Consider the following 17,523-nt stretch of genomic DNA (forward strand, 5'->3'; position numbering starts at 1 on the left):
GAAATAGTTAAGAATGCAGGGATGATAGCCCCAAAAGCCACACGAATGTGCAGTCGTTAAAAAGCAGAGCCTGACGGGTAAATATGAAAATAGAGGTGGGATGTCCAACCGCTGATCCACAGTGGTGTACTCAGGAAGATGTACCGTGCCCAGGATTGTGGTTTTGTGTTGAGGACTAAGCCAGCATTGTCAAGTGCGCTGTCTCCAGCCTCTACGGATTTGATCGTAAAGCAAGCTTTGTTTCTTTCTGAAAAACTGAGAAGCTTGAAGAAGGAGCCTCGTGATGTGACCAAGTCTCCGCTGTCTGACTTACTGCTAGGCTCTCTGCCCACGAAGGGCCTGATGACGAGTGAGCCCACCACCAGGCAGCTTCTGCAGACTGACCAACCATGTGAAGGCTCTTCTGAGTGTGCGCGCTCTTAACTCCGAGGCTTGCCAGTGTAGATGGCGCCGCTGGGCTTCTGTTTTCTTCTGTGTCCATTGAGGGTCCACTGTCATGCGGTTCTGTCTGCGTGGTCACTGTCACGGTCACTGCCCCCGGCAGCTCTCTAGCCCTCTGGCTGTGCTCAGCTTCGCACATCCCCTTCGCGGGTCAGTCCCTGGTCTGGTTGGCCAGAGCCAGTTGGGTCAGCCTCAGTCACCAGCAGCAGGTGCTCTAGTGCTTCAGGGAGGGAACCGTGGCCAAGAGCAGGCACGATGGCGAAGCTGGGCGCCCACGCATGTTTCTGCCTGCCTCCTGATCGTCTCAGCCTCTGGAGGAGTTAAGGGCTCCAAGTGGGGACCAAATTGATGGCTTTTCTGTCACCACCCAAGGCTCCAAAACAGCTAGCCTGCCTCAGCATTGCCTGGCCCCATCCCAGGTGTGGTTTCTATGGTTACTAGTTCTCCTCTCACTCCATTCACGTAGAGTTAGGAACAATGTACTGACTGCACGTACACGGGAAAGGGATGGTGTATTTAACAAGAACTTAGAATAAAGAGGGGCAGGGATAATGTTTGTTTCTCATGGAGTTAATTTAGCCTTGAGATTCAGCATTTGGAGTTGGGGGCGGGGAATGGGGGCCATTCTCAGATGGGAAAACATTCTTGGCTTAGAAAATTCTTTTTCAGATTCTCGTTACTCCAGGGAGATTAGTTTTTACCTTGGAGCCCCAGCAGTGGCTAGTCTCAGCTGACAGGGACTGCAGTCCACCTCGTCCTGTGTTTTCCACTCCTGGGATTTGGTTCAAGTCTGCTCAAGTCTCCTTCGTGGGGGTGTTTGTCCAGTGAACAGATACTCAGTTGTTTCTGAGCTATATTTGCTTTCTCAGAGCATAGCAAGGTCAGCTTCTAAAAATGTACCCAGCAGAAGACCCTTTTTAAAACCACACACTTGCTTTTTATATAAATAGAAAGGGGTGGTGATCATATATTATGCCCTTTGGTGTTTCTCTTAGCACTCAAAGCTGCCTCTGTCTGTAAGAGCATGCTCTAACTGAGAAAGAGTGTGGGGACGGGACGCTTGTCCTTAGAGAGGGTGGATTGCTTACACCATGCCTGGACTTTTGCTGTGTCTATTTGAGAACCATTCTGCTACCCCAGATGTCCCAATTAAAGACATCTACATAGATGCTATTTTTGTGTGTTAATTGGCACATTCTTCTGTTGCCTTAAAGCCAAAATCTAGGTACGTTCACTGGATTGGTAGTAGAGCAAGAGAGAAGTGCTCAAGGGAGTGAGGGTTAAAATGGAACATTTCTCGAGAACTAGGAAAGACTGTCCTCCATGTGAACTCTATTCCACTCCAGCTCTGCTTTGTCCCCAGTTGTACATAAAAGGCTAGCTAAAAGTTGGGCACATCTTTACTGCCACATCAGCAGGCTGAAGCAGAAAGATTGAGAGTTCAAAGCCAGCTGGGGCTATATAGTGAGACTCTGTTCAGAAATGCTGTTTAGCTCGCACATGGCTTGGGCCTAATCCTCAGAACCACATGAAGAAAAAGAAAAGGGCCCTGCTAGCTTGATCCTAGGAGGAAATGTCTGTTGAATTCAAGCAAAAATACTTCCGTTGGTGAGACAAGGCCTCCATATGTAGCCCAGGCTGGCCTTGAAATCAGTCCTTCTGCCTCAAACTACCAAGTGCGAGGATTTACAGACCCAGAACATTTGTTATTCTCTCATTATTACATCCCTGAGTTTCCCTTTCTCCTCTCCCACCAGTGTCGTCTCCTCCTTTCTCTCCCTGAGATCCACCCTCCCCTCCCTTCAGAAAAGAGCAGGCCTCCCAGAGACACCAACCAAACACAGCTTAACAAGCTATAGTAAGACCTGGCACATACCATCATACCAAGGCTGGACCTAGCAACCAGTAGGAGGAAGTCGAAAATTCCATGTCATTGTTTTTAACATCCAACTAATACTCTATTGTATAAATGTTCCTCATTTTTCTATGTCCGTTCTTTGGTTGAGGGATATCTAGCTTGCTCCCAGTTTCTGGCTATTGTAAATAAAGATGCTATGAACATAATTGAGCAAGTGCCCTTGTGATACGATGGACTGTCCTTTGGGTATGTGCCCAGAAGTGATATAGCTGGGACGGCCTCCTCCTCCCCTCCTCCTCCTGGTGTAGCTGGATCTTGAAGTAGATCAATTTCCAATCTTCTGAGAACCACCATAATGACTTCCAAAGTGGCTGTACAGGTTTGCACTCCCACTAGCAGTGGAGGAGTGTTCCCCTTGCTCCACACCCTCGCCAGCATGAGCTGTCACTCGTGGGTTTTTTAAAATTTATTTTTATTTTATGTGCATTAGTGTTTTGCCTACATGTATGTCTGTGTGAGGGTCTTAGATCTTAGAGTTACAGATAGTTGTGAGCTGCCATGTGGGTGCTGGGAATTGAACCGGGTCCTCTGAAGAACAGCCAGTGCTCCTAACCACTAATCCACCTCTCCAGCCCCTGTAACCATTCTGACAGGTGTAAGATGGAATCTCAAAGCCATTTTGATTTGCATTGTCGTGGTGGCTAAGGATGTTGAAGATTTTTTTAACATCCAGAAATTTTTAAACAGCAAAATGGACTAAGTATCTGAAGCCGAGGGAAAGAAGTATACAAGATAGTGAGGCATGGGAGTGCAGGCATAGAAGTGGCTCCAGGCTGTAGTGGTACTTTAGCATCCGATGTGTTTAGTTATGTGATAGAGGATGCTGTGGAAGACAGTAGACAGGAAGGGCAGTATGTAAAATGTCTCCTTGTTTATAAATGGATTGATGTGGATTGTATGCCATGCTGCAGTTCTTTATTATTATAGTGTGTGTGTGTGTGTGTGTGTGTGTGTGTGTGTGTGTGTGTTTAGTCACACTTGCAGAAGTTAGAGGACAGCTTTCAGAATTGACTTTCTCCTCCCACCATGTGAGTCCTGAGGGTCAAATTCAGGTTGTCAGGCTGGGTGGCCAGTTCCTTTACCTGCTGAGCCATCTTGTGAGCCCCGGTGTCCTGTATCTTAGCTTCAGTTCTCTATTGCTGTAGAATACTCTAGTTTAGCAAGTTTGTAGATGCTACAAAGTATAAACCACATAATGCCTTGAGGCATGCATTTGAAGTATGAGAGCCAGGAGGGTAGGAGGCCTTTGGTCTGCCGCTCTGGTATAGGGTGATAGTACACATCTCAGCCATCCTTTACTTCTTGTGAAGAGGCAGGCACCAGACCCCTACAGATGTCCGTCCTCTGGGGGAGCAATTACTATTCAGTGGCTTCCTGAGCTGTGTGTTAATGTTCTGCCCCTGTTTTCAACCATACTTCACCCGGGCAATGATTTGATAATAAGAGATCCTGATTAAATTAAGGAGCCATTAGCTTCTGGATGATGATGTTATAAAAGGGTTGACGTCCACACTGCCTGCTTTTTCAAAGGTCAAAAAATAGTCTTTATAATCTAGTATAAGCAGAAGGATTCACTGTATATTTGTGCTTGCTTTTTCTTCATTGTTACATCGGGGAACAGGACAGTGTTCTTCGCTTTCCAGCTGGCTCCTTTTGTTGCCTCACTTTTGTAGTTGAACTTGGAAGTGCCTCCGCCAGGAAGGTGCCAGGGCACTGAATTTGCAAACTGCTAAGCTCTATAAATTAGGATCAAGCTCTCTGGGGCTATCATCTGTGGTTCTCATGCAGACATGCATGTTCACACTCGCCTTCCTGAAACCAGCAGCTTTTCCGTTAGTAAGGCGTGCCACGGTTGTGAGTGTGCAGTGGTTCTGCCGGGTCCCAGACTTAGGCTGCTCTCGGTGTTCGATGTCGTGGAAGCACAGCCCATCTGGGGTGCAGGGAAAAACAAGACAAGAAGGGACTTGAAATACCCCCTAGTGAGCCACTTGTTCAGCCATTTGAGTCAGGAGCCATGAAAACCGCTGATGCCTCCATCCCATAGACTGTGGAGGTGACACAGACAGAGGGCAGCAGGGTTGCCAATGCCCCGCCTGGCCTGGGATTGCATGTGCGCAGCTCCCTGAGAGCTCAGAAACCACAGGGAGGTTGTCATTGGTCGATAGACCACACCTAGTTGTTGAGTGTTCCAGCTGTCTGGAGACCTCTCTCTCAGCTCTGCCCAGATCGCTGGAGCGTGCACAAGTCTACCTCCACCAGACCAGAGAGAAGCTGTGGAAGCTGTGGCGGTGGAAGAGTCCTGGAAACTTTGCCAAGTGAGTAAACCGGGAAGAGTGGGAAGGGGAGCTGCGAGGCAAGGCAGCGATGGAGACAGGCTGACTTACGACTCTTAGCATCTGAGGTGAAATTAGCAAGGGTGGGGTGCATAAAATATATCGGGAAGGGTATGAACACAGGATCTAGTTGGTACTCATCACTTGGGACCCTTCAGTTTTAATCCTGACTGCCATTAGGCAAGCATGTGGGGGACACACACAAAACTCCTTAAAATCTACGATCGACAATGCTTGAGGCAGGAGAATGACGGAGGGTGTGAGCAGTGGCCTTCTCCTTCCCCTCCAGGGCGAGGCGGGCCTACAGACAGGGCTGCAGCTTGAGTGAAGGGAAAATAAAACTGTCCTCCACCAGCCCATTAGCGGCACCAGCTGCATTAAAAATGCAAGAGATGGTGGGAAGAGGAGGCCGGGTTGGAGTGTAATGCAAAGTCAGGACTGGAAAAGACCAGGTTCCTTTCCTTTTGGGAGCTCAGATTGTCAGTGAGAAAGTGCAGGCAACTACTGCTTTGGAAGGCACTTTTAATGTGGTGCACAACAGCACTTTGGGCTTCCTTCGCCTTGGAAGAGTGCTGTCCGGCCGCACGCACCCTGCGCGTGCTCAGGCTCCGGGTCTCTGCAGGGCGATGCCGGCCTCGTCCACCGTCCACGTGCTGCAGTTGCTGCGAGAGTTGCTCGCCTTCGTGCTCCTCAGCTACACTGTGCTCATCGGGGCGCTTCTGCTGGCCGGCTGGACCACCTACTTCCTGGTGCTGAAGTGACAGCGCCCCGAGCGCGCTCGCCCCGCCCCTCCGCGACCGGGAGCTGCGCCTCCGGGACGAGCACATTCCTGCTCTCCATGCGCGCCGCCGCCCCGACCCCAGGCACTGCCCACGTCACGGCTCGCGACCCGGCTCAGCACCCTGCGCCCTGGGGCCTGCCGCGTCCCGCGCCCGAGTCCGAGCGGTTGAACGCCAGGTGCGACCGTTACAGCCGTTTCCTGGTGCCCCGGCCCCGCCCATTCCGCCTGTCCAATCGCAATTGCGTCCTCTAGTGGGGGGGGAGGGCGTAACCATGAGGTCCTGGGCTCCGAGGAGCCCGGCGCGTTCGCCCTTCGGCTAGCTATGCTGCTGCGTCACTTCCGGCGTGTGCGTCCGGCGTCTGCCCGCCGCGGGATGGCGTCTCTGAGGAGTTGGATATCCCGGAGTGTGGTCTCCCTGTTCAGGTACGGCGGGCGCTGCAGAGGGCGGGGAGCGGCGGAGAGGAGCCCGGTGCGCCGCGTCCCGCCTCCCTCGGAAGTAGGAGGAGGGCTCCGGTCGCCGTCCCCTCCCCCCCCCGTCCCCCTCCCCCGGGTCAGTGACCTGCTCGGATCGCGGCTCTTCTCTCTAGCCGGGGGCCGCCTTCAGGAGACCGTTGAGCCTCCAGGACACTGAGGGACGGACGGGCCACGACGTCCCCGGCAGCGCGTTGTTAAAGAGCACGGGTCCCGGGAAACGCCCGCGCCGGGCGCCAGCGCTGCTCTCCAGCTGGGGGCTCCCGGCCTCTGCTAGCGGCGACCATTAGAGGCACCTGGGGCCCAGGCCCGGGGTTCAGAGCTAAATCCTGGGGGCTGGAGGGTGTTATGTTCGCGTCAAGTTTCTGAGCAGCTCTGAGGCAACTTGTAAACTTTTCCACCTAGCGGAAAGCGCCCAAGCGCATTGGCCTGTAGCTCTCGCTGGCCTCCGACTCCTGTTGCTTTCTGGGATTTAACAGGCCAGTGCTACATCCTCATCAAGTTTACTGCGTGGTCCGACTCGTGCAGACCTACTTAAGAGCCTTTTACAGATTGATTTGTGCTTTTTAAAAATTGACTCAATGTTTCCAGGTACGGACAGCGTGTTCCTGTCTTGGCTAACCCTAAGAAACGCTGTTTCTCAGAATTGGTAAGACCATGGCACAAAACTATGTTGGCTGGATTCGGCGTGACACTGTGTGCAGTCCCTATTGCTCAGGTAAGGGCTGGTCATGTGACTATTGTAGGGTAAAAGGGTCAGGGAGACAACACTCTGACCTTGGCTTGACCCCCCCAAGACTGCTTCCGGATCTTAGTGAGTTCCTGAGCATCAGACCAGCTGCCATAGTTTCACAAGCGCCTCCTTCCAGGACGCTATGCGTGAACTATACCAGCATCCTCTGAGTTGAACCAATTTCCCTTTTTCATTGTCTCATGTATCAGCTGAACTGGGAAGTAGAACTTTATTCTTTTTTTTTTTTTTCTTTCAGTTTTTCTCTGTGTAACAGCCCTGGCTGTCCTGGGACTCACTTTGTTGTAGACCAGGCTGGCCTCCGACTCTCAGAGATCTACCTGCCTCTGCCTCCCTAGTGCTGGGAGTAAAGGAATGTGCCGCCATGCCTGGCTGACCTTTATTCTTGTGCCAAAATAGAAGGAGATAAACTTTGCAAATGAGCTTCCCAACCTTTAGGGGTCCAGAGGTTAAAAATACATTGTAAACTGGACGGTGGTGATGGATGCCTGTAATCCCAGCACTTGGGAGGCAGAGGCAGGATCTCTGTGAATTTGAGGCCAGCCTGGTCTGCAAAGGGAGTTCCAGGACAACCAGGGCTATTACACAAACAAGTGCTGTCTCAAGGGAAAAAAAAACCTGAAAAACACACACAATGTAAAATAATTGAGGGGAGGGCAATAGGCTAAACGGGAGGATGGTTGTGTTTCTCTGAGGATGTGTGGTTACTGCCTGGGAATTCATATACGGCTTCTTTTTGGGTTTTGTGGGGTTTTGTGGGGGAGGGGGGCTTTAAGACAAGCTTTCTCTATGTGGCCTTAGCTGTTCGATATTCACTCTGTAGACCAAGCTGGCCTGGAACTCACAGAGATCCATCCGCCTGTGCCTCCCTGAGTGCTGGGATTACAGGTGTGCGTCGCCCACCTGGATTTGTTTGTTTGTATGGTTTAGTCTTCACTGAGGTCATTGTCAACTGTCCTGGCGCTGGAGACTGTAAGGAGGTTGCTTGGCTGTCACTGGCGACCATCTCAGTCCCACCAGCTAGAGGATCCTACTTGAAGAGGAGCTCGTCAGCTGAGGGTGTAGTGTGAAGAGAGACAGCGTGCAGCGTGGTGAGGCCGCTGCTCTAGGTATAACCTGGGAAGAGAGAGGCAGGCTGTATGGTGTGTGCTGTAAAGCAAAGCAAGCTGGGTGCAGGGGAGTGAAGAACTGATCAGTAGGGCCAAACACTGACTGATTCTGTGGGTCATTGTGAAGCTTTGGATTTTATTCTAAAGGCCACGAAGGATTTGACCTTGGAATATAATGATCTTGTGTAAGTTTTAAGGTTACACTTAAAGGACTGCCTGGCTGATGTTGCAGTCTAGGTGAGAGGGTGGCAGTTAGGTTGGCAGGCAGCGGAGGAGCATGGGGAAAGCTGTTTTCCATTTGAATTGGCATTTGCCGCAACCCAGGAGTAGGTGTCCATTGGAAGAAAGTTAGGCTTTGGAAATGTCAGTGAGCAACCGATATGCAAGTGATGGTGGTTTTTTGTTTTGTTTTGTTTTTGTTTTTTGGAAACAATGGATATGTGGTTTATGGAGAAGAGTTAGGTAAGAAACCCAAAAAACTCACTTCAACAAAATATTCCTGATCCTTTTGTTTCTATTTATTGCAAGCACTGTTGACATCTGAGACTCTTTAACAGCCCACCTCATTTCAGCTGCTGTCTGTATGCTGACGAACTGTAGCTGTAAAACTGGCTTGAATGCCAGTCAACTTGATGATAGGACAGTCCTTTTAAAATTACATGTATTTAGCCAGGCATGGTGGCACACACCTGTAATCCCAGCACTCAGGAGGCAGAGGCAGGCAGATCTCTGAGTTTGAAGCCAGCTTGCTCTACAAAGCGAGTCCAGGACATCCAAGGCTACACAGAGAAACCCAGTATGGAACAAACAAACAAAATTACATTTATGTTGTGTGGTGGGAGAGGGTGTCTGGCCAGGCCTCCTCAGCAGCTGGGTCATCTTGCCAGCCCCCAGCATTTTCTTTGAGAATGATGGGGTTGGTGCTCTTGGTTTACAGCTTTGTACGTCCTGGTTGTTAGAGCTGCCGCAGTCACTCTCCTGCGCAGTAGGTCTGCTCTCCAGAACTCCCATGACTCTCTGTGACGTGTGCAGGGCTCCGTGTATCTAGTCCTGCCTGTTCTCCAGTACCCTAGCCAGTTTCCTTTCTCCCATGCCAATCAGGCCTTCATTTCCTTCCAAGGACCTTAGCCATCCCTAGTCACATCCCTGTAAAGCCTTTCCGAGCTTCCTGCAACTGCCCTTCTGTTTCCGGCTACTAGATAAATGCATGTTTTGATGTTTGATGACGATGACGATCTGTGTGACACTGTTGGCTCAGTGGAACATGAGAAAGTGCTGGCTTAGGAGGTTTGTTTGAGGTTTTTTAACTCGATGTGTGATTTCTAGGGAAAGTACCATGATTGTTCTGTGAGTGGATTTCATTGTAAAAGGTAGTGATACCATCCTGGAAATGGGTGAACACACATTGTAAAGTTAGCATTGTTGTTTTCAAGATGCTATGTCAACAGTTAGTTTCTTGTGAGCAGAGCTGTCATTCTGTGTAGCTCTTCAGTTTGAGGTCTGTATGAAATAGAGATGTGGTGAAATGCTTGATTTATTCATGTATCAAAAAACATGCCATATCATGCTGCTTTTATTTGGGGGAGTTTATACGCCACGCAGCAAAACCAAAGCAGTAAGTAGATCACAGAGCAGTTGCTGTTGACACAGTGAGGTTTCTGTCCAGTAGAAAAAGTTATTTAGGTGATGGGTCACTATGGTTGTTAGCTTTTAGTCAGTGACTGAATTCCCATAATTGTATGGAGGGCTCAGTTGGCTTCTGGTTTTCCGTGTCATAGCTGAGGTTAGTGAGTACATGGCTCTCCCCTGCCCCCAAGACCATGCCACCGGTCTGTGCACTGCCTTCTAGGGGCGGCCACTTCCTGTTAGACTCAGGTCAGTCACAGCAGACCCCTGAAGGCTTTTGCTAATTACACCTCAGCCCAGGATTGGTAGTTTCCTGTGTGTGCCTCGTGTGTCATACGGTTCACTGTGTGCACTTTCTAGGTGTTTGTCCTCTGCTTGTCTTTTTATATATTTGGTTTTTTGAGACAGGGTTTCTCTGTGAAACATCCTTAGCTGTTCTGGAACTCACTCTGCCTCCAGAGAGCTGGGGATGGTGGATGTCTTCATAGTTTCAGCATCTAACACCAAGTTATCAGGTCAATTGTAGCTTCACGAATTTGTTACTACTTGTTAGTGTAAAGTACTTTGTCCTCCTGGGCAGAGAATGACCTTGAGGTCATGTCCCTGTGCCACCTTAAGCCACCAGAGCCTAAGTTTCCCCAGAGATGTACGCTGCCCGGCTTCATAAGCACGAAGCGCATCAGGGCAGCTCCTCAGACCACCAGGGCCTCATCTTGATCTTTGTGCAGGTTGGAAGTTGAGTGACTGCTTGTCTTTCAGAAATCGGAGCCCCACTCTCTTAGTAACGAAGCACTGATGAGGAGGGCTGTGTCTTTGGTAACAGATAGCACATCTACCTTTCTGTCGCAAACCACGTACGCGCTGATTGAAGCAATCACCGAGTATACTAAGGTATGTATGTCTCCTTTGGTGTGGTCTTGTTTTTTTTCAGTGTTGAGATGGAATCCAGAGGTTTATGGGTGCTACAGAGCTGCAACCCTCACTGCCCTCTTAAGCATTGATTTGCTAAGACAGCAGTTTGCAAGCCATGGTTCATAACCACATCCAGTCTATTAGCTGTGTTTGTATTTTATTGGAACCTAGCCTGGCTTGTGTATATATTGAGAGTTTAAGTAGCTTTAGCAGAGATCATAAGGCTCTTGAGCCTAAAATATTTACAGTCTGGCCCTTAAAAAATGTTGCTGAGGGTAGGGCTTTTGTAATAGCTCATTTGTAGAGTGCTTGTCTTGGTTTTACTCTGAAGAACTTGGTGGTGTACACACGTAGCCAGCACTTGAGAGGCAGAGGCAGGAGGGTGAGGTCAGGCCAGTCTGAATTGTGAGGCTCCTTGTCTGAAAAAGGAGTCCTGGAGCATAGGCTTTATATTTCTCAGGAATTCCTTCCCCCTTTATTTTATAGAAAAATCTTAAATAGCTCATCTGGTCCATAGGGGTGAAAGATCATCTGTGGTACTCAACGTCTCCTCAAGAATAGCCAGCAAGCTATGTCCCTGGCTCTAGTCTTAGCTATCCTTGAGGAGGATTGTCTGTGGGGCCATCTTGGGCAGCAGAGCAAGACACTGTCTCATCATTTATGCATTTTTCTTGTTACTTTGCATTGTGTATTCTATCTGAATGGCTAATAAGATTTTTACTTAGTTTTTTGAGAGGAGGTTCATTGTGTAGCTCTAGAACTTGCTGTGTAGCCCAGGCTGGCCTTGAACTCAGATTGTGATGCTAACAAAAAATTTAAAAGGCAGAGCTGGGCGTGGTGACAACACACCTTTAATCGGCAGCACTCAGGAGGCAGATGCATGTGGATCTCTGAGTTCAAGGCCAGCCTGGTTTACAAAGTGAGTCCAGGACAGCCAAGATTACACAGAGAAACCCTGCCTCAAAAAACCAATAAAATAAAATAAAATAAAAGGCAGGCTATGTGTGACCTTAACATTTAGGAGGCAGGCAGATCTCTGAATTCTAGATCAGCCTAGTTGACATAGAACATGTCAAAAAAAGGGGTGTGGTGGGGCTGGAGAGATGGCTCAGTTGTTAAAGGCACTGTCTGCTCTTGCAGTGGAACTGAGTTCAATTCCCAGCAACCACATGGTGGTTCTTCCAGAGGACCTGAGCTAGGTTCCCAGCATCGACATGGCAGCGCACACGTACCTGTAACTCCAGTTCCCAGTGATTCGACACCCTCACACAGACACACATGGAGGCAAAACACTAATGCATAAAATAATATTTAAGGGCACCAAAAGAGAAGGCCGGGAGGTGGTGGTGCATGCCTTTAATCCCAGTGCTCTTGAAAAACCAAAAACCCAAGAACCTGGAGGGGAGGGGTGGGTGGTGTCGGGTCCTCTGAGCTGGGAGCTAACCTGTGCTAGAGCTTGTGACCAGAATTAGCCACCCCTCTCATCTCAATGTCTGAGGCAGGAACACAGGGCAGTCCTTATGACAGTGACCCATGACACTCGTGGCTGATCTTGGCCTCTAGCCCTGGCTGAAGAGGACAGGGATCCCCACAACTCAGTGGACAAGAGATAGTTTACGTTTGAGACATTCTTAACGTGTAGCTCAGGCTGGCCTCAAGTTTGCTCCGTTATCCCAGGATGGCCTTGAACTTGAAATCCTCATGCCATAGCCTCCTGAGTGTTGAGATTACAAGTGTGCACCCCCACCCCAGGGCTTTGTTTTCTGAAGGTGTGTAGTCACGCCTTCAGTGTGTTTCACTTACTTTACTCATTTGTTCTGTGTTTGTAGGCTGTTTATACGTTAGTGTCTCTGTATCGGCAATATACAAGTTTACTTGGGAAAATGAATTCACAGGAGGAAGATGAAGTGTGGCAGGTGATTATAGGAGCCAGAGTTGAGGTGAGCTAACGGTCTTCATTATGGCATCTAAACTGTTAACGAGGGTAACTGTGTTAACCCTTCATGGTGTCTGGAGCTCTTTCTAACCCTGCAGATGACTTCGAAGCAGCAGGAATACTTGAAGCTGGAAACCACGTGGATGACAGCAGTTGGCCTTTCAGAGATGGCTGCGGAGGCTGCCTACCAGACCGGTACGTACAGGGTTGGGGCTCTTTGTTCTTTACCTTTAATTGTCAAATATCCTAACCATGTGACTCTTTGATAACACTTCCTCATGTTGTGACCCCAACCATGCTATGTCATAATTGTAATTTTGTTACTGTTAGGAATCATAATGTAAATATCTGATTTGCAACCCTCAAAGGAGTCATGACCCACAGGGTTAGAGGTTTTCCCCATTTCTGTGTTTGTAGCCTTGGCTAGCCTCAGACTCACTCTGTCAAACAGGCTTGTCTCAGACTCCCAAGTCGTAGGACTGCAGACATGAGCTGCCACATCAAGCTTTAACATTTTATTTGCATTCATAGAAGTTGGGCTGCAAGTGTTTAGTAAAACTGCTGTTAAAATGTTTCTAAGCCGGGCGTGGTGGCGCTCGCCTTTAATCCCAGCACTTGGGAGGCAGAGGCAGGCAGATCATTGTGAGTTCGAGGCCAGCCTGGTATACAGAGGGAGTCTGGGACAGCCAAGGCTACACAGAGAAACCCTGTCTCAAAAAACAAACAAACAAAAAACAAAAACACAAACAAGCAAAAATAAAACATTTCTAAATAGCTTTACAGATTTCATCTATTTACAGCAAAGGACACCACACAGGCAAGTTTTATATTTGATTAAACAGGCTTTTCCATCTGGCTCCAGTTCATGAACCAAGTTTAAAAGAAGAAACTTCCTTTCCTAAAACTTGGGAAAGTTTGACTGTAAAAAAGTGAAAACAAGGACAGCTCTTTTGAGAAGAAATAGGTACTGGCTTCATACTCACAAAAGAACTGGGGACAGAGAAAACATGGTAGACTTAGTTGAGGCAGAAAATGAAATAAACTCTATTAGAAAATACAGATTAGCTGTGCAGTGGTGGCGCACGCCTTTAATCCCAGCACTCCAGGAGGCAGAGGCAGGTGGATCTCCATGGGTTCAAGGTCAGCCTGGTCTAGAGAAAGAGTTCCAGATCACCTGGGGCTACATAAGGAAACCCTGTCTCAAAAAAACAAAGAAAAATACTGATTAAGGGGTTGTGGAGCTAGTATAGTGCCTGAGTTCACCCCACAGCACCATGTAAAGCCAGGCATGGGACACACATGTAATCTGGGGAGAGGAGTCCCTGGGGCTCCCTACTCAGCCTAGCCCAATTAGTGAGCCTGAGGTCTAGTGAGACACACACCCAAGGTTGCCCTCTGACACACACACACACACAAAATACAAAGTAATATGTAAGAACAAGATCAATAGTACTCATGAGAATAAACCTATTAAAAAGCCAGAAAAATAGTTCTAGGACCAGTAAGATGGCACAACAGATTAAGGCACCTGCCACCAAGCCTAATGACCCGATTTCAATTTCTGGACACAGTAAAAAGGACTCCCAGAAGTTGTTCTCTTCACCTTCACCTGTACACTAGCATCACACATATGCCACACACACACAGTGTGAAAAAGTTGTAAACTTTTTACAGAAGCACACTTGAAACTATTAATAGAGCACAGAAAGGTGGGGAATTATGAAAAGAAAAACTGAAAAATAACAGCTACCCATAGCAGCTAACAGCAGTGTCAGAGCAGAACTGAAGAGCCGGGCAACAAGGGAGAAACAGACACAATACAAGTGGGATGAGCAGCTGGGCGTGGTGGCACACGCCTTTAATCCCAGCACTTGGGAGGCAGAAGCAGGCAGATGTCTGCGAGTTTGAGGCCAGGTGGTCTACAAAGTGAGTCCAGGACAGCCAATGCTATACCAAGAAACTGTGTCTTGAAAAACGAAAACAAAACAAAACAAAATATTTAGAACCAAGGGATTTTATAATACTACTTTATAGTAGCTCCCGTGGCTGGGGAGCTGCCACATGCTTGCAGCATAAGTGTGAGGACCTGGGTTTGTATCCCCAGCACCCATGTGAAAACTCCTCGTGTGGTGGAACACACTTGTAACCTCCGAATTAGGAACACAGAGACACAGGAGGATCCCTAGAGCCTGTTGGCTAGCCAGCTTAGCCAATAAATGGGCATCAGGCTCTGGAAGAGGTCCTACCAAAATTACATGGAGAACTGGTTGAGCACACAACCATGTTCTACCCTCCACACATGACACACCACCATGTGTGACCCGGTCCCCACCACCACACTACAGATACCACGAAGTAGCTCTGGGCTGTCATACCTGTAAAGCGGATCTCGTAGATACAGGAATGGCAGGTTGTCTTTGCTGGAGTAGGTACCAGAAATAAATTAGACTTTCAACTCAGTAAATCATACAAAGAGCAAACTTAGGGGCTGGTGAGATAAGGGTGCTGATGCTGAGCTTGATCCCCAAGACAGTCAGTGGAAGGAGAACAGACTGCTGCAAGCCGTCCTGACTGTGACAGGAACACCCAGCAACTAAGTATCAGTAAAAGCACAAACTGGTGAAAAGCAGGCCCAAAACAGGCAAAAGAAACAAATTTGAATGTAAGATTAACTAAGCAAGATCAGAAAAGACTAAAGCAGATGAGAGTGGGTATGACTCTGAGGAGGGAGCGGGAATCTGGACTGGATTTTGGTTGTGACGGTCTCTAAAGGCACTGTGGTCTAACATCTCATTAGTGATGCATTACAGCAAAGGACGCCACACAAGGAGGGGCCGGTTCTGAAGTGGCATCTGGCCTCCCAGTCACTGTAGGGATAGAGTGTTACCATCACTTCCAGCAATTTTGAGGGGAAAGGATCTTAGAATTTAAAAAGATCTTGAAAAGTTCCGTAGCTCTTGGCTTAGGAACAGGTATATAAACCCTGGGCTTACCAGTCAAACTCCCTGCTTTGCACTTCCCTCCAAAGCACACAAATCAGAACCACAAAGGAGCCAGCTCTGCAGTTTGTACAGCCCCACAGAAAATGGAGGAACTGGGCTGACAGGGCTCAGGTACAGGCTACTGCCACCAAGCCTGGCCACCTGAGTTAAGTCCCTGGGACCCAATGGTGGTACAAAGAGAACTGGCTCCCACCCACACGCCATCCTCCACCTCGAAATAAAACGGAGACACTAGTTGAAGATAGCTATTAAGCATGGGCACCATCCGACAGATTACACCGTTAAACTCTAGATGGTTCCCCAAGAGTCTGCATTCTGTTGTTGAAAGATCAGCACTTCAACAGAACACATGATCTAGGCACACAGGTGTTTGGTCTCCTAGGAGACAAACACTAAACATAACACAGATAGCATCTAGAGACATCTACATCTGGACATAAATCCAGAACAAGTTGACGTAAGGAATGCATAGAAGACTAATGATGATGATGGTTGGGATCACATTCAAGGGTGGACGCCACGCCCGGGTTATTTGGGGGATAAGTGAGAGGATCTTCAAAGCTGAAGTTTCAGGTTGGAGAGATGTGTGCAAACATGAGGCCCCAAGTTCAAATCTCCAGCATCCATGCAGAAACAAGTTGGGGGTGGTACACCTGTAGTACATCCACAGTGCTGACGTGGGTCCCCCTTCTCTCCCGAGGCTTGCCTGGCAAGCCAGAGTACCCTAATCATCATTAGCCATGGGATCCTGTTACATATTTAACAGGTGCTGAACACCTGTGGTGTAATTGTATGAGGCCAACAGATGCCACGCCGAACCCAAGGCAGCATGAAACTTCTAACAGTTGTTTGACTTTTAAATAGAGCTGCAAGGAAGCTGCAGTGCTAGCTGTACACACACACCCCAGGACATGCAAACGTAGCTCCCGCCTGAGTGTGCGGGTGTACTTTATGAGTCGTATAGGGATACCCCAGGGTTCTGTTGCCTTTTTTTTTTAAAGCAATTAGGTACACGAATGTGTCTGTGCATGTATGTGCGTGTAATACAGGTGCCCCCAGAGTCTAGAACAGTCTATCAGTGCCCTGCAGCCTAAGTAAGAAGTGCTTGTGAGACACCCAACATGGGGTACTCCCCAACTTGAGTCCTCTGGAACAGCAAGCAATCTTGACCACTGGGTCATCTCTCCAGCATCTAATACTCCATCTCCTCAAAAGAAATAGGATGCAGACCTAAACTCAGAAGCCAGGATATCAGAGAAGGTAACCCACGAGGGCTGAGCTGGCAACCTCAGGCCTTCATGTGTCACTTCTCACTGTGGTGCTCAGTGCAACTGTCCATCTTTTGACAGGAGCAGATCAGGCCTCTATAACCGCCAGGAATCACATCCAGTTGGTGAAGTCGCAGGTGCAGGAGGTGCGCCAGCTCTCGCAGAAAGCAGAAACCAAGCTGGCGGAAACACAGACACAAGAGCTGCACCAGAAAACACAGGAAGCCAGTGACGAGAGGGCTGACCAGGAAGAGGAGGCCTACCTGCGTGAAGATTGAGGGCTTGAGCCCACTGCACTGTCCACCCACTCAGTGGGGAAAGCGGGTGGATGGCATCCACCCAGAGTCACCCAGCTCTGCAGAGGCCGCAGGTTCTTCCTGTGCCAGTCAGACCAGAAGCCTTTTGTGAGCTGTGCCTGGCCCCTTCTCTCTGGGCTCAGCCTTTATGGTCCTGGTTCGCAGCCCTTGGGCATGGTTCAACACGGTGCCCTCAGCACAGCTCCTCCCTCGCTGATCCTTTTACCTCACACCTAGAGCTCACCAACCTGGGCCTGAGGAGGAGGGGCCTTTCCTGACACACCTTTACGTTCAAAAGCTGTTTAGCTACAGTTTTTAATATTACTCAGATTTCAAGTATAATTTAGTGTTTGCTCCTCCACAGAAAAGGGGGAGCCTGTCTGGTTTGTAAAATTTCTTTGTTTATGAGCACAACTCAGCTGAGGAGCTACTCAGAGCACGAATAGTGCTCACTGGTGCTCCCCACAGGACCTTTAACACTGCTTCTTGTTCACTCCTTCTTTGAGTTTCTCTGCTGTATCCAAAGGAAGAGAAGTTTGGTGTTTGCATTAAAAAAAAAAAGTCTTCGGGCTGTCATACAGTGTCTTTCCTTCACTGCCTAGGGGGTGGGAGTTGTAGGGGCCCTAGGGTTCCCCTAAGGCCTCCTGGCAGCATACACTCCCATCAGTACATGGTTTGC

The 17,523-nt window shown here is 48.8% G+C and overlaps 2 protein-coding genes across 2 annotated transcripts; both read left to right on the forward strand.

The window, feature by feature from the left end:
* Nucleotides 1-2,640: 2,640 nt before the first annotated feature.
* On the forward strand, nucleotides 2,641-5,658 carry LOC311586635 (uncharacterized protein). Its single transcript, XM_084762753.1, has 2 exons — nucleotides 2,641-4,674; nucleotides 5,315-5,658. The coding sequence occupies exon 2, from the start codon at nucleotides 5,319-5,321 to the stop codon at nucleotides 5,451-5,453; it is 135 nt and encodes a 44-aa protein (XP_084618879.1). The 5' UTR covers nucleotides 2,641-4,674; nucleotides 5,315-5,318; the 3' UTR covers nucleotides 5,454-5,658.
* A 91-nt stretch (nucleotides 5,659-5,749) lies between these two features.
* On the forward strand, nucleotides 5,750-17,420 carry DIABLO (diablo IAP-binding mitochondrial protein). Its single transcript, XM_084762739.1, has 6 exons — nucleotides 5,750-5,896; nucleotides 6,536-6,662; nucleotides 10,190-10,321; nucleotides 12,172-12,282; nucleotides 12,377-12,473; nucleotides 16,630-17,420. Exons 1-6 carry the CDS (start codon nucleotides 5,796-5,798, stop codon nucleotides 16,824-16,826), a joined length of 765 nt encoding a protein of 254 aa, XP_084618865.1. The 5' UTR covers nucleotides 5,750-5,795; the 3' UTR covers nucleotides 16,827-17,420.
* Nucleotides 17,421-17,523: the final 103 nt, after the last annotated feature.

Source organism: Acomys minous (assembly GCF_964271855.1).
Source record: "Acomys minous genome assembly, chromosome: 16".
NCBI classification, from domain to species: domain Eukaryota; kingdom Metazoa; phylum Chordata; class Mammalia; order Rodentia; family Muridae; genus Acomys; species Acomys minous.

Bases quoted from the DNA above. Each gene is read 5' to 3' on its own strand.
- DIABLO (XM_084762739.1), top strand. From the start codon at position 5,796: ATGCTGCTGCGTCACTTCCGGCGTGTGCGTCCGGCGTCTGCCCGCCGC. The intron at 10,322-12,171 runs GTATGTATGTCT...CTGTGTTTGTAG, and splicing joins CAATCACCGAGTATACTAAG to GCTGTTTATACGTTAGTGTC. The intron at 12,283-12,376 runs GTGAGCTAACGG...CTAACCCTGCAG, and splicing joins TTATAGGAGCCAGAGTTGAG to ATGACTTCGAAGCAGCAGGA.
- LOC311586635 (XM_084762753.1), top strand. From the start codon at position 5,319: ATGCCGGCCTCGTCCACCGTCCACGTGCTGCAGTTGCTGCGAGAGTTG.